At 29.2% G+C, this 20,489-nt stretch overlaps 1 protein-coding gene across 1 annotated transcript in view; it reads left to right on the top strand.

The window, feature by feature from the left end:
* Positions 1 to 1,348: 1,348 nt before the first annotated feature.
* LOC119611707 (trafficking protein particle complex subunit 11) overlaps positions 1,349 to 20,489 on the top strand; it is a 42,243-nt gene continuing 23,102 nt past the window's right edge. The window contains exons 1-11 of the mRNA XM_037967377.1: positions 1,349 to 1,944; positions 2,004 to 2,407; positions 2,821 to 3,004; positions 3,070 to 3,300; positions 3,376 to 3,515; positions 3,577 to 3,746; positions 3,817 to 3,950; positions 4,021 to 4,228; positions 4,296 to 4,486; positions 4,556 to 4,972; positions 5,148 to 5,299. Coding sequence (XP_037823305.1) covers positions 1,802 to 1,944; positions 2,004 to 2,407; positions 2,821 to 3,004; positions 3,070 to 3,300; positions 3,376 to 3,515; positions 3,577 to 3,746; positions 3,817 to 3,950; positions 4,021 to 4,228; positions 4,296 to 4,486; positions 4,556 to 4,972; positions 5,148 to 5,299 — 2,374 coding nt within the window. The 5' untranslated portion in view covers positions 1,349 to 1,801. The remainder of the gene's footprint in view (positions 1,945 to 2,003; positions 2,408 to 2,820; positions 3,005 to 3,069; positions 3,301 to 3,375; positions 3,516 to 3,576; positions 3,747 to 3,816; positions 3,951 to 4,020; positions 4,229 to 4,295; positions 4,487 to 4,555; positions 4,973 to 5,147; positions 5,300 to 20,489) is intronic.

The following is a 20,489-nucleotide window of genomic DNA, read 5'->3' as shown; positions in this document are numbered from 1 at the left end:
GACTATAGACTAGACTATAGACTAGACTATAGACTAGACTATAGACTAGACTATAGACTAGACTATAGACTAGACTATAGACTAGGACTATAGACTAGACTATAGACTAGACTATAGACTAGATTATAGACTAGACTATAGACTAGACTATAGGACTAGACTATAGACTAGACTATAGACTAGACATAGACTAGTAGACTATACTATAGACTAGGACTATAGACTAGACTATAGACTAGACTATAGACTAGACTATAGACTAGACTATAGACCTAGACTATAGACTAGACTATAGACTAGACTATAGACTAAACTATAGACTAGACTATAGACTAGACTATAGACTAGACTATAGACTAGACTAGACTATAGACTAGACTAGACTATAGACTAGACTATAGACTAGAGTATAGACTAGACTATAGACTAGACTATAGACTAGACTATAGACTAGACTATAGACTAGACTATAGACTAGACTATAGACTAGACTATAGACTAGACTATAGACTAGACTATAGACTAGACTATAGACTAGACTATAGACTAGACTATAGACTAAGCTATAGTTTAGACTATATTTCAGACTAGACTATAGATACATAAACAAACAGCGTTTTAATGTGTTATGTTCAATTTAAAACAAAAGATGCCAAAGTACATAATGTACTAACCACGTTTATTGCCAGACACGAACCAACTAGTTTTTCAACACCAGAAAAATTAAAAACTATGGCACATTTTAAGATGAAAACGAACAAGTAACAGTAATGGTATAGCATACTATTAGGATGAATAGAAAATTTGTGGTGAAATGTATGTTATTCACTACTATTTTTAAAAGTCACCACAGTGTTACCACCACAAATGGCTCTATTCTCAACAAATATGGCAACACTTTGTCGGCGTCAAACAGCTGATTGCCAATTTTAACTGTAAATTTTCTAAAACAAATAAGACTACACTGTAGTCACCACAGTCGTCATTAACTTCAGCCAAGCCACCGTTGAAATTTTTCAAAATATATGTCTCCGTGCTATTTTGGGCAACATTGATTTAGATTGTAGATTCTACATATATAAAAGTTGTAAGTATGTAGTATTATATTAATTGTTTTAATTATGACAATTATTAAAAATATCATTAGGCCAATAGGCTTCTAGATTACAAATATTTTTGAAAAAATTAACGATTTTAAAAAGTATTTTCTTCTAAACTACCGTTATTTATTGAATCTATTTATTATTTAACATCATGAAATGAAAAATTGAAAATACAGTGAAAACTTAGCCGGCTTGTAGTGAATTTTAAGCCGTTGCTGAAATTTTAGTTTCAGCCTACGACGTTGTTATCTTTTGTCGGCGCTGGTCTCTGATTAGTACTCGCAAAACGAAAAAAAAGTTGTGTTTTTCTTAAATATAAAACAAAAATATCCAAAAACATTTATTATTTTTTGTTTCATTATTTAATAATTTGTTAAATAAAAACATTATTTAAATGAACGTGTGAAGAAAAAGTTCGTAAATAAAGAAAAGAAAAACCAACAAAATTTATTGGTTTTTTCTCTACGACAATTGAAGGCTGTGCCGCTGTCATCAACATAATTTTATCGCTGCTGCTCAGCTGGTGTTATTGTTGTTGTTGTTATTGCTATTATATTTGATATTGTACAATTCATTTTAGAGGTGTTTTAATTGTTCTTGTTGTTGCAAAAAGATTCCAAATAGAAAAGTGACAATTTTTAGTGCAATTAGTGACGACAACAATTTCAAGAAGATAATATCATTGTTTTTATGTAAATATGAGCATAGAATCTACAGCATTGCCCTCCGAATTACTGGTGGCACCACAGCCGCTAATTGGTTTATGTGGCCTGGATGTAAATCGTAATCCGGTACACAAATCAATATGGGATGCATTTAGCAATAATCGTAAAGCAGACAGGTATTAAAGTAGAATTTTCATATTTATCTAGAAAATTTTAAAGTTTGATTTGTTTTTAGAGCTGCTGTACAATTTAAACTTCTACCCAACAATTATGACTTTCCTGTGGCCAAACCCAAAAGAAATTCCTATGAATGGTATCATCCTAAGGGCATTTTGAAACGCAATTGGATGCTTAAACATTTACATGTTTTGCCGGCCGTGGTGGTTTTATTCCAAGACATGGAATGGAATGATGCTAATTGGACGGAAAAACAAATGCAATGTGCCGCTACTATTCAGTCGCTTAAGAATTCTCTGCAGGAGCGTAATACTCGCATTTGTTTAGTTTTACTGCAAAAAACTACTACATTACCGCCTGGCGAAGATATGCTGGCTTCGGAACGAACAGCTAGTCTGACATCGGCCTGTGGTCTGAATATTAAAATGTTATTTGTTTTACCTCATACGGAGCATTTAATGGGTGAGTGTTGAAGAAAAAATGTAGACTTGGACTAGATTATAAGTTGGACTTTAGACTAGACTATATACTAGACTAGAACCAAGGCTGTAATGAGACAATAGGCTAGACTGTAGGCTACACTATAGACTAGCCTGTGGACTAGGCTACAGAGCAGACTCTAGACTAGATTATAGACAAGACTATGGACTAGACTAGACTACATAATATGCTACAGACCAGACTATAGAATAGATTATAGACAAGACTATAAACTAGACCATAGACTAGACTACAGAATATGCCACAGACCAGATTATAAAACTATATATATAGACATTAGATTAGACAATATACAAAACTATAGAGTAGACTACAACCTAAAAATGTAAAACTGCGTGAGGTATTAAAAATCATTTAACTTTTCCCTTTGTTAGGTTACGCTCTTCGTTTGGAATCGGCTTTTTTGGATATGGCACAATCTTATTACACCCTCATGGCGAAACGTATACGAACCCATAGGGATCAACTAACTGCTGCTCATACCACTTTAAAGATAAGGCATCAATTTAAATTGGGTTTTGTTGCAGAAATGCGTCAAGACTTTAGCACAGCTTTAAAGTACGTTTATTAATAAAAACTTTTGCTATTATAAGAATTTAATTAATTGCTCTATTAAATTACAGACACTACACTCAATCGTATACAACCTTAGATGAGATACGTATTAATGATAATAATTGTTTGGAAATTAAAACCGTAGCGGGATTCTTAAACTATAAAATATGCCGTTTAATGTTTAAGTTAAAAGTGCCGCGTGATTCTATTAATCATTTCACTAGCCATATTGATAAGTATAAGAATCGTGTGGGTTATAAGGATTTAGTGTTTGAACACTATGCCTGGTTGAGTAAACAGTAAGTGAAAGCAAAAATATTTTACTTTGAATTCAGTAGAAAATTGATTGTGTTTCTTCTGTTATCTTCTTTCAGACATAGCGTCTTTGCTGAGCTGTTTTGTGAGGCTATAAAGAATGGACTGCCCGCCTTGCAGACACAACATCCTGGTATATATTTTCATAAGGCTGCTGAGTATATACAAAAACGTAAAGAAGCATTCATGCAATGTAATGGTAAGTTTAAACAAAACCCTAAAGTAACTAAAAGAACTAAATTTTCTTTTTAAACCAACAGTAACCTCAAGTCCTACAGAGCCCCAAAATAGTTTTAATCCACAAATGAATAATATCTCTTCATTGTTTACGGAATATTTTGGCATTATATCTTCAACATCGGGAGAACCTATCAATGAACAGCAAATAAGTTTAATGATAAGAGAAAATGAAAAATTATTTAATCATTCGGTGAGTTTTGGAAATTTATAGCAATTATTCTAAATTATTTATATAAATTTTCTATTTTTCTCTCCTTTAGGCCGCTATTATCAATTTACTTAGCTTGGCTATGGCTCAATTTAAAATCTATAAATGTTTAAGATTTCGCAAAAAATTGGCCATTGATATGGCTGATGAATACTTTAAAAGTGGTGATCATGGCAAAGCTTTAACGTGAGTTTATTTTATAGATTTTTTATGGGATATTAACTGTTATTAATTTATATTTCTTTTGGTTTTCCAGTTTATATTCCCTAATGTTACCTGATTATCGTCACGATAAATGGCCTTCTTTATTTTCGGATGTTTTACTTAAGACTATGCGCTGTGCTTTGTTATCGGCTTCAATTGCTGATTTTATATCTTGCAGTTTGGAAGCTTTATCGTTTAAAATTAATTATACACCCAATGAAAGGGTAATGGTTTTGGAGAATTTATGGAAAGTTTTGCAGGTAAAATCAAAACATTTGATCCTTAAATATTATTTAAATTGTTCCTTTTTATATTTTCTAATTACAGTGCCAACCGCCAGTACCACAAAATCAAAATGCTCCAGAAGTTCGCTCACACTGGGAGGAAGCATTATCCAGCATTAAGGCTCCACTACAAATAGATCTCGATAAATTAACCGAGTTAATTGAATTCTGTACAACTTTTGAAAAGTTTGAATTGAAAAATGATGATATTATTAAACTAAATCTAGTAATGAGGTAAGAACAATAAAAAAATAAATCTAAAAAAAAACTATTCTAACTTTTCAACTCCCCTCCTCCTTGCAGACTACAAACCGATGTTCCGCTAAAAATACGTAATCTACAAATCATTATAACCGATGGCTCCAACAACTACAAACTACAAGCCTCGCAATACAGTAAACTCAACGATCTCTTAGCGTTGAGAGAACACTTTAAAGATGACTCGAATGCCTCACAAATACCTTTACAGCAATTTGAACAGAATTTCAAATTGGAACCTACCTTCTATTATCGTTTTCTTTTCACCACTGAGGCCCAACAATTTCTGGAAAATACTCAATTACGTGTTGTACGCATAGAGGCATTAATTGGTACTGAAAAATTCTCAGTATTGCTGTGTAAAAGTTCACCATTTATGAATAAGGCCTTTCGTTATCATAGTCGTGTTCGTGATTTAGATGACAATATCATAATTAATCCAATTTGTTATATTACTCCCACGTAGGTCATCAAGTTTTATTACGTTATTTAAAATATTAATTTGCTATTTTTTTTCTGCCCTTAATGTTTAAGGAAGTGTAACTGTTATTTTTATTTAAACAGTTATAATTATGTTAGTAGTACACATTTAAATTATTATTAATTATTGTTTATATTTTGTTTAATTTCATTACAGATTCCATTTAGTCACGCAATGTAATTTAGGCAGTGAAACGATGCTGGTTAATGAATTCTATCCCGTTACAACGACCATTAATAATCCCTATAATGTTTTTCTAACTGGTATTGCCTTGAATATAAGTGTACCTAATAATTTGAAAAATAAAGGTAAGTGGATAGATAAACTATTTAATTAAAGTTTATAGGTGTATTAAAAGCCTAAGGTGTCATCGCAAAGAAAGCGAGGAATAGTGCCAACTCAGTAACATTATATTTTAGGTCTATGGGATGGGTTTAATTTAAGGTTTCTTAGGTTTTCGACCAAGAAAATCGATTTTTGAATGAAAATATGGGTGATCAGAAAATAAGCTTATTTTCCAATTTAAACGTGTTTTAACGAAGTTATAAGCGATTTAAGATTTTTTATGTTTTTGACCAAGAAAATCGATTTTTGAATGAAAATATGGGTGATCACAAAATAAGCTTATTTTTCGATTTAAACGTGTTTTAACGAAGTTAGCGATTTAAGGTTTCTTAGGTTTTAGACCAAGAAAATCGATTCTTGAATGAAATTATGGGTGATCACAAAATAAGCTTATTTTTCGATTTAAACGTGTTTTAACGAAGTTATAAGCTATTTAAGGTTTTTTTATGTTTTCGACCAAAAAATCGATTTTTAAGGAAAATATGGGTGATCACAAAATAGCTTATTTTTCGAGTTAAACGTGTTTTAACGAAGTTATAAGCGATTTAAAGTATTTTTATGTTTTCGACTATGAAAATCGATTTTTGAATGAAAATATGAGTGATCACAAAATAAGCTTATTTTTCGAGTTAAACGTGTTTTAAGGAAGTTATAAGTGATTTAAAGTTTTTTTATGTTTTCGACCTAGAAAACCGATTTTTGAATGAAAATATGGGTGATCACAAAATAAGCTTATTTTTCGATTTAAACTTGTTTTAAGAAGTTATAAACGATTAAAGGTTTTTTAGGTTTTCGACCTAGAAAATCGATTTTTGAATGAAAATATGGGTGATCACAAAATAAGCTTATTTTTCGATTTAAACGTGTTTTAAGGAAGTTATAAGCGATTTAAAGTTTTTTTATGTTTTCGACCTAGAAAATCGATTTTTGAATGAAAATAAGCTTATTTTTCGATTTAAACGTGTTTTAACGAAGTTATAAGCGATTTAAGGTTTTTTATGTTTTCGACCTAGAAAATCGATTTTTGAGTAAAATATGGGTGATCACAAAATAAGCTTATTTTTTGATTTAAACGTGTTTTAACAAAGTTATAAGCGATTTAAAGTTTTTTTATGTTTTCGACCTAGAAAATCGATTTTTGAATGAAAATATGGGTGATCACAAAATAAGCTTATTTTTTGATTTAAACGTGTTTTAACGAAGTTATAAGCGATTTAAGGTTTCTTAGGTTTTCGACCTAGAAAATCGATTTTTGAATGAAAATATGGGTGATAACAAAATAAGCTTATTTTTCGATTTAAACGTGTTTTAAGGAAGTTATAAGCGATTTAAAGTTTTTTTATGTTTTCGACCTAGAAAATCGATTTTTGAATGAAAATATGGGTGATCACAAAATAAGCTTATTTTTCGATTTAAACGTGTTTTAAGGAAGTTATAAGCGATTTAAAGTTTTTTTATGTTTTCGACCTAGAAAATCGATTCTTGAATGAAAATATGGGTGATCACAAAATAAGCTTATTTTTCGATTTAAACGTGTTTTAACGAAGTTATAAGCGATTCAAGGTTTCTTAGGTTTTCGACCTAGAAAATCGATTTTTGAATGAAAATATGGGTGATCACAAAATAAGCTTATTTTTCGATTTGAACGTGCTTTAACGAAGTTATAAGCGATTTAAGGTTTCTTAGGTTTTCGACCAAGAAAATCGATTTTTGAGTGAAAATATGGGTGATCACAAAATAAGCTTATTTTTCGATTTAAACGTGTTTTAACGAAGTTATAAGCGATTTAAAGTTTTTTTATGTTTTCGACCTAGAAAATCGATTTTTGAATGAAAATATGGGTGATCACAAAATAAGCTTATTTTTCGATTTAAACGTGTTTTAACGAAGTTATAAGCGATTTAAAGTTGTTTTATGTTTTCGACCTAGGAAATCGATTTTTGAATGAAAATATGGGTGATCACAAAATAAGCTTATTTTTCGATTTAAACGTGTTTTAACGAAGTTATAAGCGATTTAAGGTTTCTTAGGTTTTCGACCTAGAAAATCGATTTTTGAATGAAAATATGGGTGATCACAAAATAAGCTTATTTTTCGATTTAAACGTGTTTTAACGAAGTTATAAACGATTTAAGGTTTCTTAGGTTTTCGACCTAGAAAATCGATTTTTGAATGAAAATATGGGTGATCACAAAATAAGCTTATTTTTTGATTTAAACGTGTTTTAACAAAGTTATAAGCGATTTAAAGTTTTTTTATGTTTTCGACCTAGAAAATCGATTTTTGAATGAAAGTATGGGTGATCACAAAGGTTTTTTCGATTTAAACGTGTTTTAACGAAGTTATAAGCGATTTAAGGTTTCTTAGGTTTTCGACCAAGAAAATCGATTTTTGAGTGAAAATATGGGTGATCACAAAATAAGCTTATTTTTCGATTTAAACGTGTTTTAAGGAAGTTATAAGCGATTTAAGGTTTCTTAGGCTTTCGACCAAGAAAATCGGTTTTTGAAAGAAAATATGGGTGATAACAAAATAAGCTTATTTTTCGATTTAAACGTGTTTTAACGAAGTTATAAACGATTTAAGGTTTCTTAGGTTTTCGACCTAGAAAATCGATTTTTGAATGAAATTATGGGTGATCACAAAAAAAGCTTATTTTTCGATTTAAAAGTGTTTTAACGAAGTTATAAGCGATTTAAGGTTTTTTATGTTTTCGACCTAGAAAATCGATTTTTGAGTGAAAATATGGGTGATCACAAAATAAGCTTATTTTTCGATTTAAACGTGTTTTAAGGAAGTTATAAGCGATTTAAGGTTTCTTAGGCTTTCGACCAAGAAAATCGGTTTTTGAATGAAAATATGGGTGATAACAAAATAAGCTTATTTTTCGATTTAAACGTGTTTTAACGAAGTTATAAACGATTTAAGGTTTCTTAGGTTTTCGACCTAGAAAATCGATTTTTGAATGAAAATATGGGTGATAACAAAATAAGCTTATTTTTCGATTTAAACGTGTTTTAACGAAGTTATAAGCGATTTAAAGTTGTTTTATGTTTTCGACCTAGAAAATCGATTTTTGAATGAAAATATGGGTGATCACAAAATAAGGTTGTTTTTCGATTTAAACGTGTTTTAAGGAAGTTATAAGCGATTTAAAGTTTTTTTATGTTTTCGACCTAGAAAATCGATTTTTGAATGAAAATATGGGTGATCACAAAATAAGGTTGTTTTTCGATTTAAACGTGTTTTAAGGAAGTTATAAGCGATTTAAAGTTTTTTTACGTTTTCGACCTAGAAAATCGATTCTTGAATGAAAATATGGGTGATCACAAAATAAGCTTATTTTTCGATTTAAACGTGTTTTAACGAAGTTATAAGCGATTCAAGGTTTCTTAGGTTTTCGACCTAGAAAATCGATTTTTGAGTGAAAATATGGGTGATCACAAAATAAGCTTATTTTTCGATTTAAACGTGTTTTAACGAAGTTATAAGCGATTTAAAGTTTTTTATGTTTTCGAACTAGAAAATCGATTTTTGAATGAAAATATGGGTGATCACAAAATAAGGTTGTTTTTCGATTTAAACGTGTTTTAAGGAAGTTATAAGCGATTTAAATTTTTTTTATGTTTTCGACCTAGAAAATCGATTTTTGAATGAAAATATGGGTGATCACAAAATAAGCTTATTTTTCGATTTAAACGTGTTTTAAGGAAGTTATAAGCAATTTAAAGTTTTTTTATGTTTTCGACCTAGAAAATCGATTTTTGAATGAAAATATGGGTGATCACAAAATAAGGTTGTTTTTCGATTTAAACGTGTTTTAAGGAAGTTATAAGCGATTTAAAGTTTTTTTATGTTTTCGACCTAGAAAATCGATTCTTGAATGAAAATATGGGTGATCACAAAATAAGCTTATTTTTCGATTTAAACGTGTTTTAACGAAGTTATAAGCGATTCAAGGTTTCTTAGGTTTTCGACCTAGAAAATCGATTTTTTAATGAAAATATGGGTGATCACAAAATAAGCTTATTTTTCGATTTGAACGTGTTTTAACGAAGTTATAAGCGATTTAAGGTTTCTTAGGTTTTCGACCAAGAAAATCGATTTTTGAGTGAAAATATGGGTGATCACAAAATAAGCTTATTTTTCGATTTAAACGTGTTTTAACGAAGTTATAAGCGATTTAAAGTTTTTTTATGTTTTCGACCTAGAAAATCGATTTTTGAATGAAAATATGGGTGATCACAAAATAAGCTTATTTTTCGATTTAAACGTGTTTTAACGAAGTTATAAGCGATTTAAAGTTGTTTTATGTTTTCGACCTAGAAAATCGATTTTTGAATGAAAATATGGGTGATCACAAAATAAGCTTATTTTTCGATTTAAACGTGTTTTAACGAAGTTATAAGCGATTTAAGGTTTCTTAGGTTTTCGACCTAGAAAATCGATTTTTGAATGAAAATATGGGTGATCACAAAATAAGCTTATTTTTCGATTTAAACGTGTTTTAACGAAGTTATAAACGATTTAAGGTTTCTTAGGTTTTCGACCTAGAAAATCGATTTTTGAATGAAAATATGGGTGATCACAAAATAAGCTTCTTTTTCGATTTAAACGTGTTTTAACGAAGTTATAAGCGATTTAAAGTTGTTTTATGTTTTCGACCTAGAAAATCGATTTTTGAATGAAAATATGGGTGATCACAAAATAAGCTTATTTTTCGATTTAAACGTGTTTTAACGAAGTTATAAACGATTTAAGGTTTCTTAGGTTTTCGACCTAGAAAATCGATTTTTGAATGAAAATATGGGTGATCACAAAATAAGCTTATTTTTTGATTTAAACGTGTTTTAACAAAGTTATAAGCGATTTAAAGTTTTTTTATGTTTTCGACCTAGAAAATCGATTTTTGAATGAAAGTATGGGTGATCACAAAATAAGCTTATTTTTCGATTTAAACGTGTTTTAACGAAGTTATAAGCGATTTAAGGTTTCTTAGGTTTTCGACCAAGAAAATCGATTTTTGAGTGAAAATATGGGTGATCACAAAATAAGCTTATTTTTCGATTTAAACGTGTTTTAAGGAAGTTATAAGCGATTTAAGGTTTCTTAGGCTTTCGACCAAGAAAATCGGTTTTTGAAAGAAAATATGGGTGATAACAAAATAAGCTTATTTTTCGATTTAAACGTGTTTTAACGAAGTTATAAACGATTTAAGGTTTCTTAGGTTTTCGACCTAGAAAATCGATTTTTGAATGAAATTATGGGTGATCACAAAAAAAGCTTATTTTTCGATTTAAAAGTGTTTTAACGAAGTTATAAGCGATTTAAGGTTTCTTAGGCTTTCGACCAAGAAAATCGGTTTTTGAATGAAAATATGGGTGATAACAAAATAAGCTTATTTTTCGATTTAAACGTGTTTTAACGAAGTTATAAACGATTTAAGGTTTCTTAGGTTTTCGACCTAGAAAATCGATTTTTGAATGAAAATATGGGTGATAACAAAATAAGCTTATTTTTCGATTTAAACGTGTTTTAACGAAGTTATAAGCGATTTAAAGTTGTTTTATGTTTTCGACCTAGAAAATCGATTTTTGAATGAAAATATGGGTGATCACAAAATAAGGTTGTTTTTCGATTTAAACGTGTTTTAAGGAAGTTATAAGCGATTTAAAGTTTTTTTATGTTTTCGACCTAGAAAATCGATTTTTGAATGAAATTATGGGTGATCACAAAATAAGGTTGTTTTTCGATTTAAACGTGTTTTAAGGAAGTTATAAGCGATTTAAAGTTTTTTTACGTTTTCGACCTAGAAAATCGATTCTTGAATGAAAATATGGGTGATCACAAAATAAGCTTATTTTTCGATTTAAACGTGTTTTAACGAAGTTATAAGCGATTCAAGGTTTCTTAGGTTTTCGACCTAGAAAATCGATTTTTGAGTGAAAATATGGGTGATCACAAAATAAGCTTATTTTTCGATTTAAACGTGTTTTAACGAAGTTATAAGCGATTTAAAGTTTTTTATGTTTTCGACCTAGAAAATCGATTTTTGAATGAAAATATGGGTGATCACAAAATAAGGTTGTTTTTCGATTTAAACGTGTTTTAAGGAAGTTATAAGCGATTTAAATTTTTGTTATGTTTTCGACCTAGAAAATCGATTTTTGAATGAAAATATGGGTGATCACAAAATAAGCTTATTTTTCGATTTAAACGTGTTTTAAGGAAGTTATAAGCAATTTAAAGTTTTTTTATGTTTTCGACCTAGAAAATCGATTTTTGAATGAAAATATGGGTGATCACAAAATAAGGTTGTTTTTCGATTTAAACGTGTTTTAAGGAAGTTATAAGCGATTTAAAGTTTTTTTATGTTTTCGACCTAGAAAATCGATTCTTGAATGAAAATATGGGTGATCACAAAATAAGCTTATTTTTCGATTTAAACGTGTTTTAACGAAGTTATAAGCGATTTAAGGTTTCTTAGGTTTTCGACCTAGAAAATCGATTTTTTAATGAAAATATGGGTGATCACAAAATAAGCTTATTTTTCGATTTGAACGTGTTTTAACGAAGTTATAAGCGATTTAAAGTTGTTTTATGTTTTCGACCTAGAAAATCGATTTTTGAATGAAAATATGGGTGATCACAAAATAAGCTTATTTTTCGATTTAGACGTGTTTTAACGAAGTTATAAGCGATTTAAAGTTGTTTTATGTTTTCGACCTAGAAAATCGATTTTTGAATGAAAATATGGGTGATCACAAAATAAGCTTATTTTTCGATTTAAACGTGTTTTAACGAAGTTATAAGCGATTTAAGGTTTCTTAGGTTTTCGACCTAGAAAATCGATTTTTGAATGAAAATATGGGTGATCACAAAATAAGCTTATTTTTCGATTTAAACGTGTTTTAACGAAGTTATAAACGATTTAAGGTTTCTTAGGTTTTCGACCTAGAAAATCGATTTTTGAATGAAAATATGGGTGATCACAAAATAAGCTTCTTTTTCGATTTAAACGTGTTTTAACGAAGTTATAAGCGATTTAAAGTTTTTTTATGTTTTCGACCTAGAAAATCGTGTTTTAACGAAGTTATAAGCGATTCAAGGTTTCTTAGGTTTTCGACCAAGAAAATCGATTTTTGAGTGAAAATATGGGTGATCACAAAATAAGCTTATTTTTCGATTTAAACGTGTTTTAACGAAGTTATAAGCGATTTAAGGTTTCTTAGGTTTTCGACCTAGAAAATCGATTTTTGAATGAAAATATGGGTGATCACAAAATAAGCTTATTTTTCGATTTAAACGTGTTTTAACGAAGTTATAAACGATTTAAGGTTTCTTAGGTTTTCGACCTAGAAAATCGATTTTTGAATGAAAATATGGGTGATCACAAAATAAGCTTCTTTTTCGATTTAAACGTGTTTTAACGAAGTTATAAGCGATTTAAAGTTTTTTTATGTTTTCGACCTAGAAAATCGTGTTTTAACGAAGTTATAAGCGATTCAAGGTTTCTTAGGTTTTCGACCAAGAAAATCGATTTTTGAGTGAAAATATGGGTGATCACAAAATAAGCTTATTTTTCGATTTAAACGTGTTTTAACGAAGTTATAAGCGATTTAAGGTTTCTTAGGTTTTCGACCTAGAAAATCGATTTTTTAATGAAAATATGGGTGATCACAAAATAAGCTTATTTTTCGATTTAAACGTGTTTTAACGAAGTTATAAACGATTTAAGGTTTCTTAGGTTTTCGACCTAGAAAATCGATTTTTGAATGAAAATATGGGTGATCACAAAATAAGCTTATTTTTCGATTTAAACGCGTTTTAACGAAGTTATAAACGATTTAAGGTTTCTTAGGTTTTCGACCAAGAAAATCGATTTTTGAATGAAAATATGGGTGATCACAAAATAAGCTTATTTTTCGATTTAAACGTGTTTTAACGAAGTTATAAGCGATTTAAGGTTTCTTAGGTTTTCGACCTAGAAAATCGATTTTTGAATGAAAATATGGGTGATCACAAAATAAGCTTATTTTTCGATTTAAACGTGTTTTAACGAAGTTATAAGCGATTTAAGGTTTCTTAGGTTTTCGACCTAGAAAATCGATTTTTGAATGAAAATATGGGTGATCACAAAATAAGCTTATTTTTCGATTTAAACGTGTTTTAACGAAGTTATAAGCGATTTAAAGTTTTTTTATGTTTTCGACCTAGAAAATCGATTTTTGAATGAAAATATGGGTGATCACAAAATAAGCTTATTTTTCGATTTAAACGTGTTTTAACGAAGTTATAAGCGATTTAAAGTTGTTTTATGTTTTCGACCTAGAAAATCGATTTTTGAATGAAAATATGGGTGATCACAAAATAAGCTTATTTTTCGATTTAAACGTGTTTTAACGAAGTTATAAGCGATTTAAGGTTTCTTAGGTTTTCGACCTAGAAAATCGATTTTTGAATGAAAATATGGGTGATCACAAAATAAGGTTGTTTTTCGATTTAAACGTGTTTTAAGGAAGTTATAAGCGATTTAAAGTTTTTTTATGTTTTCGACCTAGAAAATCGATTCTTGAATGAAAATATGGGTGATCACAAAATAAGCTTATTTTTCGATTTAAACGTGTTTTAACGAAGTTATAAGCGATTTAAGGTTTCTTAGGTTTTCGACCTAGAAAATCGATTTTTTAATGAAAATATGGGTGATCACAAAATAAGCTTATCACGATTTGAACGTGTTTTAACGAAGTTATAAGCAATTTAAAGTTTTTTTATGTTTTCGACCTAGAAAATCGATTTTTGAATGAAAATATGGGTGATCACAAAATAAGGTTGTTTTTCGATTTAAACGTGTTTTAAGGAAGTTATAAGCCATTTAAAGTTTTTTTATGTTTTCGACCTAGAAAATCGATTCTTGAATGAAAATATGGGTGATCACAAAATAAGCTTATTTTTCGATTTAAACGTGTTTTAACGAAGTTATAAGCGATTCAAGGTTTCTTAGGTTTTCGACCTAGAAAATCGATTTTTTAATGAAAATATGGGTGATCACAAAATAAGCTTATTTTTCGATTTGAACGTGTTTTAACGAAGTTATAAGCGATTCAAGGTTTCTTAGGTTTTCGACCTAGAAAATCGATTTTTGAATGAAAATATGGGTGATCACAAAATAAGCTTATTTTTCGATTTAAACGTGTTTTAACGAAGTTATAAGCGATTTAAGGTTTCTTAGGTTTTTGACCAAGAAAATCGATTTTTGAGTGAAAATATGGGTGATCACAAAATAAGCTTATTTTTCGATTTAAACGTGTTTTAACGAAGTTATAAGCGATTTAAAGTTTTTTTATGTTTTCGACCTAGAAAATCGATTTTTGAATGAAAATATGGGTGATCACAAAATAAGCTTATTTTTCGATTTAAACGTGTTTTAACGAAGTTATAAGCGATTTAAAGTTGTTTTATGTTTTCGACCTAGAAAATCGATTTTTGAATGAAAATATGGGTGATCACAAAATAAGCTTATTTTTCGATTTAAACGTGTTTTAACGAAGTTATAAGCGATTTAAGGTTTCTTAGGTTTTCGACCTAGAAAATCGATTTTTGAATGAAAATATGGGTGATCACAAAATAAGCTTATTTTTCGATTTAAACGTGTTTTAACGAAGTTATAAACGATTTAAGGTTTCTTAGGTTTTCGACCTAGAAAATCGATTTTTGAATGAAAATATGGGTGATCACAAAATAAGCTTCTTTTTCGATTTAAACGTGTTTTAACGAAGTTATAAGCGATTTAAAGTTTTTTTATGTTTTCGACCTAGAAAATCGTGTTTTAACGAAGTTATAAGCGATTCAAGGTTTCTTAGGTTTTCGACCAAGAAAATCGATTTTTGAGTGAAAATATGGGTGATCACAAAATAAGCTTATTTTTCGATTTAAACGTGTTTTAACGAAGTTATAAGCGATTTAAGGTTTCTTAGGTTTTCGACCTAGAAAATCGATTTTTGAATGAAAATATGGGTGATCACAAAATAAGCTTATTTTTCGATTTAAACGTGTTTTAACGAAGTTATAAACGATTTAAGGTTTCTTAGGTTTTCGACCTAGAAAATCGATTTTTGAATGAAAATATGGGTGATCACAAAATAAGCTTCTTTTTCGATTTAAACGTGTTTTAACGAAGTTATAAGCGATTTAAAGTTTTTTTATGTTTTCGACCTAGAAAATCGTGTTTTAACGAAGTTATAAGCGATTCAAGGTTTCTTAGGTTTTCGACCAAGAAAATCGATTTTTGAGTGAAAATATGGGTGATCACAAAATAAGCTTATTTTTCGATTTAAACGTGTTTAAACGAAGTTATAAGCGATTTAAGGTTTCTTAGGTTTTCGACCTAGAAAATCGATTTTTGAATGAAAATATGGGTGATCACAAAATAAGCTTATTTTTCGATTTAAACGTGTTTTAACGAAGTTATAAACGATTTAAGGTTTCTTAGGTTTTCGACCTAGAAAATCGATTTTTGAATGAAAATATGGGTGATCACAAAATAAGCTTATTTTTCGATTTAAATGCGTTTTAACGAAGTTATAAACGATTTAAGGTTTCTTAGGTTTTCGACCAAGAAAATCGATTTTTGAATGAAAATATGGGTGATCACAAAATAAGCTTATTTTTCGATTTAAACGTGTTTTAACGAAGTTATAAGCGATTTAAGGTTTCTTAGGTTTTCGACCTAGAAAATCGATTTTTGAATGAAAATATGGGTGATCACAAAATAAGCTTATTTTTCGATTTAAACGTGTTTTAACGAAGTTATAAGCGATTTAAAGTTTTTTATGTTTTCGACCTAGAAAATCGATTTTTGAATGAAAATATGGGTGATCACAAAATAAGCTTCTTTTTCGATTTAAACGTGTTTTAACGAAGTTATAAGCGATTTAAAGTTTTTTTATGTTTTCGACCTAGAAAATCGATTTTTGAATGAAAATATGGGTGATCACAAAATAAGCTTATTTTTCGATTTGAATGAAAATAAGCTTATTTTTCGATTTAAACGTGTTTTAACGAAGTTATAAGCGATTTAAGGTTTCTTAGGTTTTCGACCTAGAAAATCGATTTTTGAGTGAAAATATGGGTGATCACAAAATGAATGAAAATAAGCTTATTTTTCGATTTAAACGTGTTTTAAGGAAGTTATAAGCGATTTAAGGTTTCTTAGGTTTTCGACCTAGAAAATCGATTTTTGAGTGAAAATATGGGTGATCACAAAATAAGCTTATTTTTCGATTTAAACGTGTTTTAACGAAGTTATAAGCGATTTAAAGTTTTTTATGTTTTCGACCTAGAAAATCGATTTTTGAATGAAAATATGGGTGATCACAAAATAAGCTTATTTTTCGATTTAAACGTGTTTTAACGAAGTTATAAGCGATTTAAAGTTTTTTTATGTTTTCGACCTAGAAAATCGATTTTTGAATGAAAATATGGGTGATCACAAAATAAGCTTATTTTTCGATTTGAATGAAAATAAGCTTATTTTTCGATTTAAACGTGTTTTAACGAAGTTATAAGCGATTTAAGGTTTCTTAGGTTTTCGACCTAGAAAATCGATTTTTGAGTGAAAATATGGGTGATCACAAAATAAGCTTATTTTTCGATTTAAACGTGTTTTAACGAAGTTATAAGCGATTTAAAGTTTTTTTACGTTTTCGACCTAGAAAATCGATTTTTGAATGAAAATATGGGTGATCATGAAGTTATAAGCGATTTAAAGTTTTTTATGTTTTCGACCTAGGAAATCGATTTTTGAATGAAAGTAAGCTTATTTTTTCGATTTAAACGTGTTTTAACGAAGTTATAAGCGATTTAAGGTTTCTTAGGTTTTCGACCTAGAAAATCGATTTTTGAATAAAAATATGGGTGATCGATTTTTGAATGAAAATATGGTTGATCACAAAATAAGCTTATTTTTCGATTTAAACGTGTTTTAAGGAAGTTAGAAGCGATTTAAATTTTTTTTATGTTTTCGACCTAGAAAATCGATTTTTGAATGAAAATAAGCTTATTTTTCGATTTAAACGTGTTTTAACGAAGTTATAAGCGATTCAAGGTTTCTTATGTTTTCGACCTAGAAAATCGATTTTCGAATGAAAATATGGGTGATCACAAAATAAGCTTATTTTTCGATTTAAACGTGTTTTAACGAAGTTATAAACGATTTAAGGTTTCTTAGGTTTTCGACCTAGAAAATCGATTTTTGAATGAAAATATGGGTGATCACAAAATAAGCTTCTTTTTCGATTTAAACGTGTTTTAACGAAGTTATAAGCGATTTAAAGTTTTTTTATGTTTTCGACCTAGAAAATCGTGTTTTAACGAAGTTATAAGCGATTCAAGGTTTCTTAGGTTTTCGACCAAGAAAATCGATTTTTGAGTGAAAATATGGGTGATCACAAAATAAGCTTATTTTTCGATTTAAACGTGTTTTAACGAAGTTATAAACGATTTAAGGTTTCTTAGGTTTTCGACCTAGAAAATCGATTTTTGAATGAAAATATGGGTGATCACAAAATAAGCTTATTTTTCGATTTAAACGTGTTTTAAGGAAGTTATAAGCGATTTAAAGTTTTTTTATGTTTTCGACCTAGAAAATCGATTTTTGAATGAAAATATGGGTGATCACAAAATAAGCTTATTTTTCGATTTAAACGTGTTTTAACGAAGTTATAAGCGATTTAAAGTTTTTTTATGTTTTCGACCTAGAAAATCGATTTTTGAATGAAAATATGGATGATCACAAAATAAGCTTATTTTTCGATTTAAACGTGTTTTAACGAAGTTATAAGCGATTTAAAGTTTTTTTATGTTTTCGACCTAAAAAATCGATTTTTGAATGAAAATATGGGTGATCACAAAATAAGCTTATTTTCGATTTAAACGTGTTTTAACGAAGTTAGAAGCGATTTAAAGTTTTTTATGTTTTCGACCTAAAAAATCGATTTTTGAATGAAAATGAGGGTGATCAGAAAATAAGCTTATTTTTCGATTTAAACGTGTTTTAACGAAGTTATAAGCGATTTAAGGTTTCTTAGGTTTTCGACCAAAAAAATCGATTTTTTAATGAAAATGAGGGTGATCAGAAAATAAGCTTATTTTTCGATTTAAACGTGTTTTAACGAAGTTATAAGCGATTTAAGGTTTCTTAGGTATTCGACCAAAAAAATCGATTTTTGAATGAAAATATGGGTGATCACAAAATAAGCTTATTTTTCGATTTAAACGTGTTTTAACGAAGTCATAAGCGATTTAAGGTTTCTTAGGTTTTCGACCAAGAAAATCGATTTTTTAATGAAAATATGGGTGATCACAAAATAAGCTTATTTTTCGATTTGAACGTATTTTAACGAAGTTATAAGCGATTTAAGGTTTCTTAGGTATTCGACCAAAAAAATCGATTTTTGAATGAAAATATGGGTGATCACAAAATAAGCTTATTTTTCGATTTAAACGTGTTTTAACGAAGTTATAAGCGATTTAAGGTTTCTTAGGTTTTGACCAAGAAAATCGATTTTTGATTGAAAATATGGGTGATCACAAAATAAGCTTATTTTTCGATTTAAACGTGTTTTAACGAAGTTATAAGCGATTCAAGGTTTCTTAGGTTTTCGACCTAGAAAATCGATTTTTGAATAAAAATATTGATGATCACAAAATAAGCTTATTAATTATAAGCGATTTAAGGTTTCTTAGGTTTTCGACCTAGAAAATCGATTTTTGAATGAAAATATGGCTGATCACAAAATAAGCTTATTTTTCGATTTAAACGTGTTTTAACGAAGTTATAAGCGATTTAAAGTTTTTTTATGTTTTCGACCTAGAAAATCGATTTTTGAATGAAAATATGGGTGATCACAAAATAAGCTTATTTTTCAATTTAAACGTGTTTTAACGAAGTTATAAGCGATTCTCTTAGGTTTTAGACCAAGAAAATCGGTTTTTTAATGAAAATATGGGTGACACAAAATAACCTTATTTTTCAATTTAAGCGTGTTTAACGAAGTTATAAACGATTTAAGGTTTCTTAGGTTTTCGACCAAAAAAATCGATTTTTGAATGGAAATATATGTGATCACAAAATAAGCTTATTTTTCGATTTAAACGTGTTTTAACGAAGTTATAAGCGGTTTAGGTTTTTTATGTTTTTGACCAAAAAAAGCGATTTTTGAATGGAAATATGGGTGATCACTAAATAAGCTTATTTTTCTATTTAAACGTGTTTTAACGAAGTTAAAAAACGTGTTTTAACGAAGTTATAAACGATTTAAGGTTTCTTAGGTTTTCGACCAAGAAAATCGATTTTTGAATAAAAATATGGGTGATCGCAAAATAAGCTTATTTTTCGATATAAACATGTTTTCAATCTTCCTAAAGTAAATGATTTAAGATCATATGAATATTGTTGTTTTTGCAGAAAAAAAGGACTAAATTTGTAAATGAAACATATTTATTAATTTTGACGATATTATTGATAAAATAGTATTGGGAGTATTTTAAATTGGTTTATAATCACTACTTCATTGACCTTTTCAAATATCCTTTAACCATATTTACCGAAGTGTATACACCTGGAAATTTCTTACGAGCACAACCGATACCAAATGACACAACACCACATAACTGTCCACGATAGACTAGTGGACCACCAGAGTCCCCAGTACACGAATCTTTTTTTCCCGTTGCACCAGCGCACATCATGGTATTTGTAATTTTAAGCACAGATTTATAATCCCTTTTACACTTTTTATGACCCATCATACGAACATTGACCGTACGTAATTGATTTGAAGCCAATGGAGCATTTTCATCTATTAAACCCCAACCGGAAACTTTGACCAAACTTCGGGGTGGAATGCGGCGAGAACATAAAGGTATTGTTTTAATGTTTCTACCTCTCATTGGTCTGTCCAATTTTAATACGGCCACATCAATTTTGGATGAACTAAAGGTAAAAGCACTTGGTACGCTAATGCGCACCACAGAACGTCTAACACCTCGTTGACTCAAGTAGGTGGCACCGCCATGTACCTTAATATTTCTAGCTTTCAAGTTCTTCACACAATGAGCTGCTGTTATCACATAACGTTCCTTAACCAATGT

This window comes from Lucilia sericata, unplaced genomic scaffold, assembly GCF_015586225.1.
Source record: "Lucilia sericata isolate MDLA Ls3-8-SP2 unplaced genomic scaffold, ASM1558622v1 Contig001514F_arrow, whole genome shotgun sequence".
In the NCBI taxonomy this organism is placed as follows: domain Eukaryota; kingdom Metazoa; phylum Arthropoda; class Insecta; order Diptera; family Calliphoridae; genus Lucilia; species Lucilia sericata.
Note: the sequence above shows the minus strand (reverse complement) of the source record. Positions and strands in the feature narration are given on the sequence as shown.